The 17,899-nt window shown below is 41.9% G+C and overlaps 1 protein-coding gene across 1 annotated transcript; it reads left to right on the plus strand.

The window, feature by feature from the left end:
* The first annotated feature begins 6,492 nt into the window (after positions 1-6,492).
* nr2f1a (nuclear receptor subfamily 2, group F, member 1a) lies at positions 6,493-14,710 on the plus strand. The gene is made up of 3 exons (XM_061037955.1): positions 6,493-7,786; positions 9,207-9,734; positions 13,475-14,710. The coding sequence occupies exons 1-3, from the start codon at positions 7,354-7,356 to the stop codon at positions 13,747-13,749; spliced, it is 1,236 nt and encodes a 411-aa protein (XP_060893938.1). The 5' UTR covers positions 6,493-7,353; the 3' UTR covers positions 13,750-14,710.
* The last annotated feature ends 3,189 nt before the right edge of the window (positions 14,711-17,899 follow it).

The raw sequence follows: 17,899 nt of genomic DNA on the forward strand, positions 1-17,899 counted from the left end.
AGTATCTCTGTAAATGTTTCTGTCCCGGTTCAGCTTCGTCGAGTTTCATAATGTAGGCCTATTTGATGTGTATTTACTCACCATAAATATTAATGTGTGCATAAACGGCGGGTAAACTCGACCATACACTCCTCACTATGACAGTGACAGGATGAACGGTGATCTACGGCATCTTTTTTTTTTCTGTGTCTCCCTTTGAACACACAGGGAATCACCCCTCTACACGGGTTGACCCCCCTTTTCCTCTAACTCTCTCTCTCTCTCTCTCTCTCTCTCTCTCTCTCTCTCCCTCTCCCCTAATAATCGCAACACTTCTTAAAAATTGTTTTGCACTCCTCTGTGTCGGAGGGTAATCTGGCTCTTTTGTCGCTCAGCTATATTTCTACTGTGTGTTGTCGGATAATGTGAGGATGGGATGAAAGGTAATCTGCGTGCAGAATTCCTAAAGCTTCCTTATCCTTGTTGAATTTCTCAAGAATTCCACCTTTGCCCTCCGGTTTCCCCGAAATAAATTACTTAAAGGGTGAGATGCCTTCTCGCGCAACCCCCTCCTCCCCGTTTTTCTTCAACCTCCTTTAAACGCAGTCAAACAGGTATCACGTCTTATTTCAAACCACTTCTTCCCTTTGGGCGGCACGGCTCCCTGGATACTTCACGCACACTTTGAAAATGAATTAATTTTCCAACTTACATAAAAATAGAACCCATGATATTTAAACTGTTGTGTTGGTCTTTACAATCCTGCATTATGTGTATAAACTAAGAAGAACAAGTCGATTTGAATCCTAAACACGGGCCATTCATCAGACATTCGTCCTGTCAGTTTTTTGTGTGTGTGTGTGTGATGTTCAGTTTACTGTGTGTGTTTGGGCTCAGCTGCTGATTGATAAACTCCGGGTTTCCTCTCTCAGATGTCTGTTTCCCTTCATGTAGCTTCTGCTCCTTTTAGTTTGGTTTCTTGGTGTAGTACAAAATTACAGTGTTTGCACTGTGCAACCACGAGGGTTTGGGTGCTAATGGATTTATAATCTCCGTCTCTGGGACCATCTAAAGTAATTAGCACATAGGCTCTAAAGAAATGATGGTTAGTGAGCAATAAAGCCATTGCCCATAGCTTAAACTGACAGTCCCTTTAACTTAACTCCAACCTCAAGCCTAATTGGGAAAGTCACTGCAGTTATTGTCCTCAATTATAGTCTGGGATGCAAAAAAAAAAAAAACCCTAGAAAGAGATTTAGATTCATCACGTCTGAAACTGAAGGGTCTTTCTCTGGAGACGCAAGCCTGTATTGAAACTAATGAGAAAATAATAATAACAATAATAAAGATGTGCTTTTCAGGGTATAGAAGATGACTCAAAAATATAAACAATATTATTATGAAGTTCCATTTTACAAAAAATAATAACATGGCTGTTATACAGTTACATATGCCCTGAATGCAGTGAACTTCTTAATAGAAACTTTTCACTTTACAGTTATAATTAAGAGCTATGCTATTTAGTGAGATCTTGTTGCCTGTTAAATGCCCTGGTTTTTTAATGCCTCCAGCCTATAGGCTCAACGATATTTCCACTATTTCTCACGAATGGCCTTTCCATTAAGAGCGATTAGATTATGTCTATTGAAAGTTGCTGATCCATAGAAAAAAAAGCCAGCGGATAAAAGGCGATTTCAAGTGACCTTCTCGTCCCTTTCACACCAATCTGAGCCCCCAGAATAATTTGGGGGATCAGATTTGGACAAAATGGAGCACCCTCTGGGCTACCCCCCACCCAAAGACACGCACACACGCGCGCGCGCGCGCTCACACACACACACACACACACACACACACACACACACACACACACACACACAGCTTTCGCCCCCTCCTCCATTTCCAACACACAACCACACAAAGCAACAAAACGTCCAATTTAAACATTCGAATAACTTTGATTCTTCTTTTGTTTTGTTCAAATCATCGGGACATGCAGAAATATGACAGTGTTTCTGTTTGTTATGTGGTCAGACTTGCTCACGCTGAAATTCAGCCTTTTTCCCCCAATTGCTATTTTTTAAATAAGGGCCATAGAGGTGCTGAGAAAACTTGCATTAACTTGATTTTAGTCACTAGGTTTTGGTTGTAAAACTATGTCAACATCACAGTGGGTTCTAACAGGTCATGTCAGTTCATGCCATTTTATATTTGAAAATTTCAGCATCATTCGAAATCACATTAATCAACCATTATTGACCAATTTTATTTATTTTTTTAATCGTTTTGCCATTGCAGCAAAACTGTTTGAATATGTAAAACAAATAGCCCGAAACCAAACCTTCTGCAAAAACAATTTACACTCCATATATATTAATGAAAGAAGTGACTGAGCACTGTCTTACTAATCATTGTGATATTTAGGCTATACTGTCTGACTGTAAAACTTGAGCCGGTTTTAGTTTTATGGTCAAACATGTTGCACTAATGTTAACAAGCTCATCTGCTATAAAACATCCTAAAATTATCGTTCATATCAGTTAAAACTGTGTCATATAATTGTCAGTAGCATATGACTAGCCTACTTAAAATCACAAGTCAATTCATTACCGATGAAAATAAGGTTGTTGTCAAACTTCTGCAGACTGCATGGGGGTCACAGTCCAACAAGTGGGAAGTTACTTTGAAGGTTTGCAGCCGCATCTTATTGTGACACGTGCTCCACTTGACGATTAATCAGTGTCTCTTATTCAAACTACGTGCAACAATGTTTCACGGCTAAACATACCAATCACTTTCTGTGTTTTTGTTTCGGATAATTTAAATTTGTCAGGCGTCAGGGATCAGCATCAGCTGTATGTGGCACTTTATAGACCGGCGTACTCAAACGTAGCACACAGCAGAGGGCCCCTGGAAAAGAGAACCACTCTCTAAACCCATATGGTGTATTTCTGTCTCTATGCTGTGGTTATAATCCAGATGTGATCACAGGCAATCAATAATAAACAGATCCTCGCCCATTTGTAAATCTCTATATCAGTTTGTACCGTTTTAAAAAGCTCTAAACGCCTTTCTAGCCATGTGTTGTTTTGTATAGGTGCCCTGCACTTCTGACCTCAGTGTTCCCCGGATTGATTCTGCTGCTTGCTGGTTTAGATGTACTAAAGTAGCATTGCATGAGTCCTATAACGTCATACTGTATCTGTGTAAGAAGAGCACAAGTAATTGATTACCATAAATTCGGAATAACTGTTGTTTTCTGTCCCTACTACTATTTAATCAATGAGGTCTTTTGTAACAAAATATAGAGAAATGTCACGTCTTTACTTAATCTAACCATGGATTATTGGATTTAGATAGGCCTAAATATAGAAGTCCCTTTGAACTAAAATATTCTTCATCAATAATTAACAATTAGTCAAAGCACTGGTTTGTAAGACGGCTTCTTATACGTAAATGTATTACCTGAAATACATGTATACATGTATATAAAATATTGTGAATATACATTTTCATAAAAGTTTATATTTACAAATAAGAAACGATTCAATGCTTAGAATAGAAAATGGGGAAACACTCACAGAGAATAATTAATTAGCATGAGCTTTATGCACCCATAGGAGAGGATTAAGCTAAATGTTATTATGTAAGGTTATTTTACTAAACTGACTGACATGCAGTTTGTCCTGGAATAAGTTAACATGGCCTATATTGTTCCATAATTGATTTAATATCAGTTTTTACTGCAGCCTCTTAACACCATTTTTCCTGCTTTGATAAATCATACAGTTTTTCATCATGCATTTCCACAATGTAACATTTTCTGACACATAATGTGCTCTTACCGGTGCGTAACATTTGGCGCCGCTCTTTAATATCTGCATATGACACTATTGTGCCTAAACTGGCACTTTGAAAACAGAATAAAAGATGGACACCGCCTGCTCTCCTTGATCAGCCTTTTAATCCGGTGACACTATCGCAGAGACAAACAGCCCGCTATCGATCTTTTCATTATGTGTTCCAACAACAAATAGCCTTGCAGGTGAGGTGTACGCGACGTGTCCAGCGGTGCTTACAAGCAGCCTGAAATAACATTTCTCGTATCTGGTGTACAGATCAGAGGACGGCTCCAAAACGGAGAATGAGAGCTCGATAACCGGCGATAATGTGGAGAAAAGATGTGTTAGTGTTAAAAAGTTGTGAGTGTGACTCTGCCCCGGGTCTGAAGTTAACGGTCATGTGGCGTGACAGAGAATTGAGCTTCGCGTTTAGAGCCACGCGCGTGCAGCGCTGCAGAAGTGACAAATTTATATTGTACTCGCCTTATCTGTGGTTCCTTTTATCCAGGTAGAAAGCTGCTCCTCTTCTGCAAACCGCCGTCGCTCCTGCTTCTTCTTCTCTCAATGTCCTGCTGTCCACTTTCTCCCTTTTCTCTCGCCGCTTCCAGCTTTCTAATCGAGCCCCATACCCTGCTCCCCATTCGCTGTCCCTCTCACGCTCCTCTCCTCTTCTCCCGCGGATCCCCTTTCCAATCTGTTGAGTTAAATCTTAATGATACACTTACAGGAGAAAAAAAAAATCTTTGTCCGATTTAATCTTATTGGTTTCACCTTTTCAAAGAGCTGGAGATATGGCCGGGGACTTTGAGTGGAGTGTCCGAGACGAGGACGGGAGAGAGAGCTCTCTTGTTGAATACTTAAAAACAACCCATCCCTCCTATGAGCTTCCAAAGGGGGCACTTGCATATTTACGTTCCGTTATATCTGCGAATATACATGTTAACTGAAAAACACTGTTCACAACCACTTTGTTCCTTTTTACCTTTTAAGAATTTCACGTTTTATGAATAGTTATTCTTTTTTTAACACGGTGAATTACCATGTTCTTAAATTAACGCACACTATATGTTGACTTTCTGTTCCTTATAAGCCGTAATGAACACACAATGTCTGTCTTTTTTGTTCTATTGTTTTTAAGCTTAAATATATTTTATATTTATTATTATCTCTTGAAAAGTTTTTGCTCCTTACATATAACCATTCCTTACCCCCCGAAAACCCGCAATATTGTACATTTTACGAAGTCAATAAGACTAGAGAAAGCAAATTGTAAAACTGAGGTTAATTTTATTTTCGAAATCAACTACAAGCAGTTAAAAATTAATGTCTGATGACTGGTGCATGCATTAATATGAGGTTGTAATTGTACAATGTACGCTAGATGGCAGCGCGATCCAGACATTTCTGAGCTGCAGAGGTGGTAAGCCTGCAGACACCCTCGTACAAAAAAGCCGGAATCCCCATGCAAATTCCAAGCAACTTCACATGATTTTGAATTACTGTCATTATTAAGACATAATGTGACACCAGCTCAGTGATAGTACAGACTATAGGACCTCTGTAATTATTGGATATTGCTTATTGCTCCGTCTAATTTTAGAGATTTTTTCGGCCGCTGGCACGACGTTCCGTTCGTATAACACGCTGTCTTTTATGCATCATTCTTCCCATTGACATTTTTCCTCCCTTTACACACTCGTTTTAACTAAATTGTAAGTTTTAATCAGCGAGACTGTGCCGATTACAGACTAGGCTGTACCGCAATGCGCATGCCAAAGACAAAACAACACGTGAAAATATGAATCTGCTTCAAACCAATATTGACACCCGCTACTTTTTATTACAAAGATAACGGTCCAAGACAAACCATATGGAAACTTTGGCTAATTACTGAGCCAGATCCCTCTTTCGCCGCTGTGCACAGTTTTTGGTTTATTTGTCGTGCGTAAAAGCTTTGTCCCCCTTGCCTAACCCCGCTTTTTCTGCTATTCTATTCAGGGTTTCTTCCTCTTTTTGGTGACAATAGACGGCCCATACTAATCAGGTTTCAAAGTAAATAGCAGCGCGGGGCGAGCTCAATGTAAATTGTGCCTGTCAGAGCCCCCAAGCCCATCCAGTCGTAGATGGCAACACTGCAAAAAATATCCACTCTCAGACGTCAGGCAGCTGAGCACTGAGTCTGGAAGTCTTGGATTTACCAACGCTGTAGAATAATCTCACAACGGAGCGAGACGTTTCCACTCGTTTCTCGTGCCAATCGACCTATCACTAAAATGTTCTCCATCAGTACAGTTTATTTGTGAAGGAATCTCCCCGTACACTCATTATCTCAAAATATCGACTCGTACAATTCATAAACAACCGAGATTGCACTTGGAACTGGTGGAATTGTGTAAACCACTTCAACATTTTTTAAAACTGTATTTTCATGAAAAAAAATAACATTTTGAGATCTGAACACGAGACCCAGTGACTTATCTGGATGGACATTTTTTGCAGTGAATGAGCGGAGGGGGACTCTAACCAATGGAGAAAGAGAGAGGGCTTGGCTATAACCTTAGCCTCCCATTTTCTCTCTCTCTCCCTCTCTCCCCCCTCTCCTCCTCCTCCTCCTCCTCTATGCAGGGCTCTGGCCAGTCAGTCGCCTTTGATTATCAGTCTCCAGCAGCCCCTCTCTTGGCTCCTTGACATGAGCACCATATAAGGCGCAGCGATCTCCATAGAAACGTGTCAGTTTCAATAGTAGTGTCAAAGTTCACTATATACAGACATTCGCGCAGATCCCCCGTTTCGGAAACATTGCTCTGCTGGTCCTCTCGTTTAAGCGCATTCATTTTTGGGTCTCTCCTTCTTCTTGCATATTCTATTAGTTGTTGCTGTTGGTCTTCTTTTTTATCTTTTCTCTTCGTATCTCCATTCCTCCTGCTGGAGAGAGGTGAAACTATTCATGGGCACTTCATTCGGCGACGCGGTTTTCTTTCGCTGCCTGGCGAGATGATGAGCTGTATTTAAGAATATTGATGTAAAAATCCAGCTCTTCAGTTTTTCCTCCCATCCTGAACGACGAAGACGGGAGTGTAAAGGAGCCAGGGGAAGAAAAGAGAAAGGAATTTATCTCCGCAGCACTTTGGATCGCGTGTCTTTCCAGCGAAAGGTTTTTTTACTCGTTCCTGCGTCCATGTGAATCGCTCCTGCCTTTTTCTTTTGTGGCTATTTTACATCAAACTGCAATTTGCTCCGTCTGGACTCTGGTTTTCCTACAAGATTAGGGATTCCTGAATGGCTGACTGCAATTTACCTTGGAACTGGCCTCCCGATACTTGCCAATCCTGATCGGGTGCCTATTCAATCGCCCTCCTGTATTTTGAATGTATTGATCGCGCTGTACTCCCCTTCTTGTCCCATATGAGATTGTGTGCTCCGATTTGACTTTGCACTGCCTCGTCTTTTGAGATCTCGTTTTATTCCCTTCCTCTACGTTTCATAAACACCGGCGATCATTTCGCTTTATAGCACTTTCCGGGGCCGAGATATGGCAATGGTAGTTAGCGTCTGGCGAGATCCGCAGGAAGACGTGGCCGGAGGACCTCCGAGCGGCCCCAACCCAGCAGCGCAGCCGGCGAGGGAGCAGCAGCAGACGGCGTCAGCTGCGCCGCACACTCCGCAGACTCCCAGCCAGCCGGGACCCCCGTCCACACCGGGGACCGCCGGGGACAAGGGGAGTCAAAATTCTGGACAGAGTCAGCAGCATATTGAATGTGTGGTTTGCGGAGACAAATCGAGCGGCAAACACTACGGCCAGTTCACCTGCGAGGGATGCAAAAGTTTCTTCAAGAGGAGTGTACGCAGGAACTTAACATACTCATGTCGTGCCAATAGGAACTGTCCCATTGACCAGCACCACCGAAATCAGTGCCAATACTGCCGGCTGAAGAAATGTTTAAAAGTGGGAATGCGGCGGGAAGGTGAATATTTATTTTAAAGCCCTCTCATGATCACTCATCTTAGCAGCAGACATACAGGGCTGCCATGTTGCATTAAGGTCACAGTCTATATGGCTGGGCATACTACAGCCTCCATCCATGTTTTTTAGGGATGCTTGCATGAAAGATTGGACTCTGTTGCTCTGTAAGAGAGGGCAAAAAGGCCAGTGCAGCCATAGCAGCTCAGCTTTGAGTGCAATGATCGCCTGAACAAAGCGGCTCGTCCAGATCACCCTTTTATTTGACCCACTTGCTCTCTAAATTCTACAACAATCAACTAAATGCAATAGATAAAACAGGCATATTTTATTGACTTAATTTAGAGCGGAACAAGAGAGGTAGTGTGTATGTTGTTGTGTGTTTGTCTGTCTGTGTGTGTGTGTGTGTGTGTGTGTGTGTGAGAGAGAGAGAGAGAGAGAGAGAGTGTGTGTGTGTGCGTGAGTGTGTATGTGTGTGAAGCTATAGTCTCTTCCATAAGTACGTGGCTTACTAATATATAATAGTACAAATGGGTTTGTAAATCCTGTGTGTGTGAATGTAAATTGAGCACACTACAAACCTACGTTTCCCTCTTGCTCCTCGTGCTGACTAGACAGCTCATACTGAATAATGCCGTTCAAGTTGTTCAGGGCTCATTGTTTTGCCTGCTGCATTACAGGCCGTATAACTTTCCCCTCTGTGTGTTAACTTTAGTGTGAAATTCCAAATCATGCAAACATCCCTAATTTAAAATATGGATTATGTCATGAGCACATGTAGGGTGCTAACTGTGTTACATTAATATTTTATTTTAAATACTAAACAATAGCCTAAATCATTATATTCCCAGCTGACCTTTTGTTATTCCTAAAATGTATAAATGTGATAGCATTTATCTGTATTTATCAATCGTATTTGTAATTTGTTCAGCCACATTTAGTGATTTTTTTAGGAGAGATAGAAACGCATAAAAATATAGTTGTGGAGTAATCAAAGAAGGCTACATATTACATGCAGTTACGCCTTGAAATGGTCAAAATACATTTATCAAATGTGCTTTGGTGTATCAAGAAATGTGTGTTTTTGCTGTTTAAAGGTGTTCATTAACATACAGTTCATGTAGAATACGTCTCTAAATACAGATGTACATAGTATGGAGGTTTAGGGACTCAGCACATCTGTTTTGATGAGATGTTTAGGTTGTCGATAACCTAAATAAGTAATCTCTGCTATCTTAAATTCCTACAAACAGCACACACGAGTCAATATGTTTTGAAAAGCGAGCTGAATTTAGATTTCAGTCCATGCCGATTCTTTCAGAAGAAACACACTAGCTGTAGCCTGCATTACGCTTGTATTACTCATGAACAATGTTTATCAGTCCTGGATGCACATTTCCTCTTTTTCTCTTTCTTTTTGTCAGCGGTTCAGCGAGGACGAATGCCTCCAACCCAGCCCAACCCAGGCCAGTACGCGCTGACGAACGGGGACCCTCTGAACGGCCACTGCTATCTGTCCGGATACATCTCGTTACTGCTGCGGGCCGAGCCCTACCCGACTTCCCGGTACGGCAGCCAGTGCATGCAGCCCAACAATATCATGGGCATCGAGAACATCTGCGAGCTGGCAGCTCGGTTGCTCTTCAGCGCCGTGGAGTGGGCGAGAAACATCCCTTTCTTTCCCGACCTGCAGATCACTGACCAGGTGTCCCTGCTCAGGCTGACATGGAGCGAGTTGTTTGTGCTTAACGCGGCCCAGTGCTCCATGCCTCTACATGTGGCCCCTCTGCTCGCCGCGGCGGGCCTCCACGCCTCCCCGATGTCCGCGGACCGGGTCGTGGCTTTCATGGATCACATCCGGATCTTCCAGGAGCAAGTGGAGAAGCTTAAGACCCTGCACGTAGACTCGGCAGAGTACAGCTGCCTGAAGGCCATCGTGCTTTTCACATCAGGTGGGTGTCCTACATGTCACACATAGGGAAATTGAATCAGATGAGGCCTACATGCAGTAACGTTACAGAGAGGGGGACTACGGCTGTCTAGTCACAAATCTGACTTTACGAGATGTTTGTGTTGCCGGTGGAACAGCTATTTAGTCAACAGATTGCTCCATATCTACTTACATAGATTCCCATGTCAGTTGTAGCCGCAGCAGAAGACGTGTAAACAAACCCAGATTAAGTGAGCGCATCAAGTTTTCTACTGCAGCACTCAGATCAATGCTTTTCAAATTCGGAGATAGTGTCAAATATACAACTTTATTTAAATATTGTTTAATTGCAGAGGTAAACTTTATGTTTTAAAACGTCTGAGCCGAGAGTGTGCAGCTTCGGCTCCATATATTTTGAAACAGGTGTCAAATAATTGAGCGTAAAGATGAAATAGAGTATCACTGGGTGATATATGACAGCTGATGCTTTTATGGGTGTTGGTGCATGCTTTTATCCTTGTTTTGCGTTCACAAACACATGTCTTGGGGGGTTAGGAAATAATCCTTAGCAGACTGAGATCAAAAAAAGATGATGGAAGTTGACTCATGTGTCAGTGCATCGCTTCTGTAGGAAGCAAAGAGGCACTGCTGCAAAGATTGTTAGTAGATTCCGCTCAGCTGACCTTTTTACATTTTCTAAACTTATTTAGGCTAATTTCTCCTGCGGCACGCGCTCTGAGAAGTCATCAGAACCAAGTTGAAAAAGTAACATACATAGTTGAAAGCTTAATTGATTGCTGACTGGGGCAGTGTCCTAAAGGTCATCATTTGTTCCCCGTGCGTAATTTCGGCGCTATTTTGGAGTATGTTGTGTTCGAATAGTGGCATCAGGCCTGTTATGTCAGGGAGTCTGCTGATCACAGGAAAGACAAGTCTAAACTCACTCACGGGCCCCTCAGTACTTATGAACTTAGCTCAAAGTTTTGACCTCGTTGTCTCAGATTAGGCCCACTACAAAAATCTGAAATGTGCTTGTATATTTCCTATAATTGTAGACGCACGTGATAGAATGTATTGTTTTATTATGGTTAATGGATTTTGATTTATATTTAATTTATCCCTATTTTCAATATCCCTAGAAAGCGTCATAACTTTTTTCATATTTAGTGGGTACATGTGTAATTCAGAATGTTTTCATTATTATTTGTATTTATTTAATTGATATGCAGTTTCATGGGTACATTACTTTCACAACCTTTTAATTAAATATTTATACTTGGTTGTTATATGTATTGCACTATAATACAGAACAACTGTTGATACATTCTCCCATACCCCATTTAAATATCAGACAGACTGCATTAATAATAAGCTCCACACGATCTAAATCTAAATAATCCAAACTTGGAGTTTGACTGATCATACACTTGTACATACGGATTTAGGGAATATATTCGAACTACTTAACCACCTTCAACATTCAATTTTCATCTTTTGGAGGATACGACATTACCACAAAGGGTTTTTTTCTCTAGTAAGAGCCCTGTCTTTTTTTTATATTTTAGTTTCAGCTGCCATAATAACTACTTTTTAGCTTTGAGGTTTAGCAACTATGTCAATTTGACAAGCCCAATTTTGGAGGCTCACTGAGAGGAAAATATATGTTTTAATATAAATAAATATGATTTTTGCCTCAGTTTCCGTAAAGTGGCATCCTGTTAGATTCGACCGTGAGAAAACAGTCATATTTGTCTGTATTTTCCTTTTGCACGTAGCTCCCAGCATTGCCCAGAGAAACGTATACACACTTTATCATCAAGCATGTTTTAGTTGATCACTAAGTTATGTTGATATGGTTAAAACTGTTGTTGGCAAGTCATGTGGCACTCTGCCAGGAGCAGCGAAGACTGTTTGCCTTTAATAAGAGCACACTTATCCGAATTTGATGCATAAATAATGGCGGCCAGGCTAAACTATTTCATCACAGTTCAGGATCATTGTCTTAGATCAACTCCTTATCCACATGTGCACATAGCAGCGTTTGCCTTCACCAACTCACCGCAGAAATAGTCGTATCTGGAAGCTATCTGCTCCCATGTCTCAGTGTACTGAGGTTGTAGGGTGCAGGGCTGCAGACAGGCCTGATGGAGAACTATGGGATGCTTTTGACTAGCTTTCTCTTTTCGCATATATCCAACTGCAGCCTTAACCTCCTATACTGCTGCAATGCATCATACAAGAATATTTTACAATAAGAAACTCCTGCTTTGAGTAATTTTAGCCATATTGATTCCAGTAGATTTTTAAAAGGGACACTCAGCGTTAATCCAAAGACATTTGCATACATGGGGCTCTGACCGGCCTGACTAAGGTCACAGTAAATCACCCCGAGATCTCCGCGTTGCCCCCGAGTTCACAAGGTTATTGTGCCTGGCCTCAGTGAGTTATAGCAGTGAGAAATCACGAAAGGGCTTAAAAGCCTCTGTCCGGCGTTTAATGTATTAGTGCTTGAAGACTGAAGCTGTCTTTCTTGTGTAGTTACTACAAAAGCTCAACACAGACTCTTTTCACTGCTCCACGTGGGACCATATATGCCGGCGGTTCTGCTGCCTGCGTTTACAGCAGTTTATCAGCAGTAGGACACGCAAGTTTGGTTTGTGTGAAAAAAATAACAGTTCTCTTTTCTAACAAGCCTCATATGCTTTTGTCTATACTGAAGCGGGGCTGCAGGAGCCACCAGTGAGCAACAAAACGCCCGCCTCGCCTGCGTTGCTGCACAGGCTCATTTTCTGACATTTTATGTCGCTGCTGCGTGACTATTGACTTCACCTCGTCTAATAAATGTGATTGCTTCCAGCGGCCTGTCCTATAGGCTCCGTGGAAAAACAGGCCAAGAGTGGTCTATGGAGAGCAGAGCGGCGAAATGACTTAACAGCTTACTGCGGAGTAATTAGGTCACATTACATCCAGTGTAATTTCAGATTCATCAGTGCCGTTTATGTTTCCTTATACTTAAAACCCAAGAGTCCAGAGATGACGAGCAGCCACCTTTTAGGCCTGTAAACCCACTATAACCCACCTTTCGTTCTTTGCTCTAGTGCCTCGCCAGTCCTTCCTGCACGCGCTCACAGCCCTGCACGCGCTCACAGCCCTGTTTTCATGACATTTAGCTCCATATTCTTGTTGATTGCTGTAAGAGCAGGCACAGATATCATCCACCTTCTCCAGCAGAAAGACCCCTGTTTATTCTGTATGACAGTCCCTCTCGCTCAGTGTGACAAAGCATGTTTGGCCAGTGTGTTTGTTCATTCCACTTTGTCAATAACACGTAAAGGCTGATGCTGAGTGATAACCAGCGTGCTCTTTCATGACATAAATTGGGTATGGCAACCAGGAGGTGGTTCTGTGTTTTATTTGTGGAATACTGTACATACACACATACAGTATGGAGAAATCTACTGTGATGAAATTTGAGATCTATAATTGTAAATAATAGAAAAGTATTAGGTGTATTTACAATGACTTTTCTATAAAGTATGTGTGCCTCTCTACAAGGATGGTGACCCCTAGATTTTGGTTAGTTTTAATGATATATTATTTAATCCTATTATTGTAGCCAACAGTTGGTACATTACTTGTTACTGTACGTGTTAACAGCAAACTAATATCAGATTCAGGGACATTTCCACTCGATCTTGTACCTTGGGGTTTCAGAGACGTGGCGAGCCTAACCACAGTGTGTTTTTGGTGTGTGTTTCTCAGATGCTTGCGGCCTGTCGGACGCTGCTCACATCGAGAGCCTACAGGAGAAGTCCCAGTGCGCCCTGGAGGAGTACGTGAGGAGCCAGTACCCGAACCAGCCCAGCCGCTTCGGGAAGCTCCTGCTGCGGCTGCCCTCTCTGCGCACCGTCTCCTCTTCGGTAATCGAGCAGCTGTTCTTCGTCCGCTTGGTAGGTAAAACTCCTATTGAAACCCTCATCAGGGATATGCTATTATCCGGGAGCAGCTTCAACTGGCCTTACATGTCCATCCAATGATCCTTATAAGAGAGTGGAAAAAAGCGAGGAAAAAAGGACCAAAATTCAGCAGCCCTCTTCCCGTCCTCCTTCAAGAAGACTATATATAGGACCTTTTCTGACAAACTTGGAAGACATTACTTTTTTTCTGTCTTCTGGGACTGATATGGAATACATTATGTACAGAAAACTATTGGAACTGGACTTTACACCTGTGTAAATCCACCCTCATCTTCAAGAACAATACTCTTCATTTTGTAAAATACTAGTCTTTATTTTCCTTTTTTTTTGTAAAAAAAAAAAAAATACAAATAAAATGAAAAACATCATATGCGCAGTAAGAAAAAAAGAATCAAGACTTAGCGGGAAATAATGTTTTCCAAGCAATTATAAGAATTGTCCTGTGTCTATGTACCTCTCTGTTTTGTATTTTTTCTGGTTCTAAACCAGGGTTTCTGTGATTCTATACTAATAATTTTTGATATAACCTTTTGCTTCTTATAATGAGTGCGATATATGTTGTCAAAGCTATGTTCTCCAAGAATTAAAATTGAAGTGAGAATTTAAAAACAGAAAAATAAAGAAATTTAGACAAATAAGAAACAGTCTAATCGCTATGACAATATCAACACTGATGGTTGAACTTTTTTTCCCAATTGAAACGATGGACCTGCAACAGCAGCAAACTGACCTCCAGGACATTTTTAACTGAGAGGACGTCTGAGGCGCCTTTTCGCCGGCCATGAGTGTGCGTGGAGTCGATCATCAGTCAAAGAGGAGAGACATGAAAATCAAAAGCACTTTTAATATATCATTTCAAATACATTTTGTTTGTTTCGTCTTGAAAATTTCCATTGTTTCTTGAATTTTATTGGTTGTTGCCTTCAATTTGCTTACTCCATGATGCAGCTTTTTGCAGAAGGGTCGGTTGATGAAGTTGTGTGATGGTGACTGTACTATTAAAAAAAGAAATAGGCAACGATGTCTCCTTCTCAAGCATTTTCATGTGGGTAAAAGTCAAGGTGCTCGGGCTCATTTTAAAGCATGTAAGGGTAAAATCTGTGCGCTCCTGGGTTCTACAAGAAAAGCACAAGCGCAGCATTGAGCTACTGACACTGTCCAGCATTTTACACTTAAACATATCAATCTGAATACTGTTTGCCTCTATTCTCTATTACGAGGTGATACAACGGGATTTAGTGTGGTAATTACACAATGGCTGCATACCTTACATTGAACAAACCGACTGACATAACTGGCGAACACAAAGCAGGGCGGGCTATACGTGAGGAACCACAGCAGTGCGCGCTGTGCCAGCCTGTGAGCGCATTAATGTTTAATATTTTTCCCAGACAGCAAGGAAAGCCTGCGAAGCACACAGAGCCACCTCCATCTTCTATACCTCCTGTGGCGTAATCAAGGTGATTCTCCACAAACCAAACAATCCACCCCCCCCCCCCCCCCCTCTCTCTCTACCCCTGTCTTAAAAACCTCTGCCATGATAGTGCATGCCTCAATATTGATGTGGGCGTCATTTGGCAAAAGGGTTAGGTCCCGCTGCAAAGCTGCTGTGATATGCGTGATCAATCTGGAAAATGTATTTTACAGCATGTAAGCCAGTCGATAGGAACACCGAGTGTGATGCATTGTGTAGAAATAGAGAGAGAGAGAGAGAGAGAGAGAGAGAGAGAAAGAGGGAGGGAGGGGGGGAGGTAGAGAAACTATGCAAGTGTGCCCGTGAAGGAGACAGAAAGAGACGTGGCCTTGCTTTGCCTGATACATTCACAATATAATGAGTACATCGATAAGTCCTCAATGTGTTAGATGGCTCACATAGAGTTTCTGTCCTTGTATTGGTCCGTCTCTGCACGTGCGTTCCTTCTTTTTGTCTCCAGGAAGCCCAGTTATAGACCCAGATCTGCACTCACTGTCATTACTGCCTTAAACTCACACCTAGAGTGATAAAATGAGATAAACTGGAAGGCGTTATGAAGGAGAAAATGGGGTTTTGGTGTGACAATTATTACATTTGCCTGTTGGCTCTGCCCCCCTCCCTTCTTCTTCATCATCATCACCAGGCGTGTTGCTTGTGTGCCATATTGCCCACATCTTCCTCTGCTGACTGACATTGATGAGGGGCAGGAGGACAGGAGCAGAAATGCATGCAGCACGTTGCACAGTCTTAGTTTGATATCGCCATATTTGTTATATGCCTTACAGGAGTGGGGGAGGGGTATTTGTTTGTATTGCCTGTCTCGTTCAAAGGCTACAATATGAAGGTATTAATTAGCTCGCGCTCGTGCTGGAGGGATACTATAGGTTGTGCTTTAGGTTTGTCCTCAGATGCTCTCTCACAGGGATACACTTTTCATCCTCGTGATGAATGTGTGTTCAGGCAGATTGTACCTATTAGCTCCCAATCGACCTGTCTGCAGCGCGGGGTCAGTTTGTCAGACGCCTTGTTGTTGCCTAAGCCACTGTACAAACACAAACGTGATATTTCTGCAGGCTGGATCGCTGTGTGCTTTTTGTGGATGTGATTCTCCTGGAGCTGTGGGTGAGGATAAAGAGGTAGAATTAGCAGCTGATGGAGGTGTTCTTTTCTGATTTGCACTGGAGGAAGCATATGCCAAACATGTATCCAAAAATGACCCACACCCATAAAAGCAGCCTTAAACATAGCCATTTATAAGCACTTGTATAATGTATTTATCTAAATAACACAGATGATCTTTTCCTGGACAGCAAGTGAGAATAAATGTTTCTTTTTTTTTTTTTCAAAGAGAAAGAATCTGGCTCCATCGTGGTCATCACACCAGTCCAGCTCGTTTTAGTTTTATGTAGCTCTGGACTAAATTGTTTGTTGGGTTATTAAACGCAGCTTTCACCCGCTTGTCTCCACATAATGTATTCTAAATCCCTCCAGAGTAACTATCTTTTATCCTCTTGCTAAGAGCATTCGGTTATACAATTGTTACACTACAGGCTATAAAAAGCAATAGTTCAAAAACAGATGAAATGGTGGCATGTGTTCCTAATTAACGTTTCTGTTTGGGCAATACAAACAAAACGTACAAGGAAAAGAATTATTTTTGTATTTCGGCTGCGGATCATTTTTGACTCTCTTGCTTCGACAGAAGCTTAAATTAGAATATTATGTAACACTTTAAATACTGGAATAATCACCATCAAATATCAGCTTTATTTTTATTATTTATTACCTTGTGCTATGATGACAACACCATTACTAATCTTATATTCGATTAAATAAATTGAAAGGGAAAGAGCACTATGGCAGTAAAAGCACTGTCAGATCGCTCTGTAGCTGCGGTGGGTAAGAGAGATGGATATGTGGCACACTGTGGGCCCCATTTGTGTCTCTGTAATTTCGGAAACTCCGGTTACCAAGTGTTACTACGAAATGAGTTAAATAACCATTTACCTTTGTCTGGTTTCATTCATCAAACCACAAGTGGAGGACTCCTAACACGGGGGGCTATTTGTTTGCTTTACACAAGCAGCTGGGTGCGATTTCACGTTTGAGATATCTGTCTGAAAGCGAAACATTTATTATCCTAAGTTGTCAGAGAACCTATTTCTCCAAAACCGTCAATGCAAGCGGCAGGTTTTATGCAGCAGTAGAAATGTCCTATTGGCGTCACACGTCACTTCATTTCACTTATAGGAGCCTAGTTTCCCCGGTCACATTTGACAAATACTGTTGTTTGAGACAATAACAATTTCCAAGTAGCGGCTTCGTGTATGAATGGGGGGCCCTGTGCAGTATGACATAGCTTATTTCTCATATTGTCTTGTGCGTAAAAATGATGACAACACAGGACAACAAGTGCTGCTCTGCGCCTGCAACGCACCTCACTCAAACAAGCTCTCAAAATGGCTGGGAACGGCGAACAGAGAGGACATGTGCAGAACTAAATTGATTCCCGGGGGATGTTGCGTTATATCTCAGCAAACAACCCATGTGTTCTGTTGTATTGACTGTACACAGTCAATGGAGGATAGACGTATATCTTGTGATTACAGTGTGCTGTTCTGAGATCAGTCCGCGGACCTCATAGACAACCTTTAAGCCATGGATCAAATCCAGCCCTGCGGGATATAAAATATCCCTAGTTGTGAATGTAACATAAGGGGGACGCCTCCCGGGGAC

This window comes from Labrus mixtus, chromosome 5, assembly GCF_963584025.1.
Source record: "Labrus mixtus chromosome 5, fLabMix1.1, whole genome shotgun sequence".
Taxonomy (NCBI): Eukaryota; Metazoa; Chordata; class Actinopteri; order Labriformes; family Labridae; genus Labrus; species Labrus mixtus.

Coding starts and splice junctions, on each gene's coding strand:
- nr2f1a (XM_061037955.1), top strand. CDS start 7,354: ATGGCAATGGTAGTTAGCGTCTGGCGAGATCCGCAGGAAGACGTGGCC. Junction 7,787..9,206: donor AGTGGGAATGCGGCGGGAAG/GTGAATATTTAT, acceptor TCTTTTTGTCAG/CGGTTCAGCGAGGACGAATG. Junction 9,735..13,474: donor CATCGTGCTTTTCACATCAG/GTGGGTGTCCTA, acceptor TGTGTTTCTCAG/ATGCTTGCGGCCTGTCGGAC.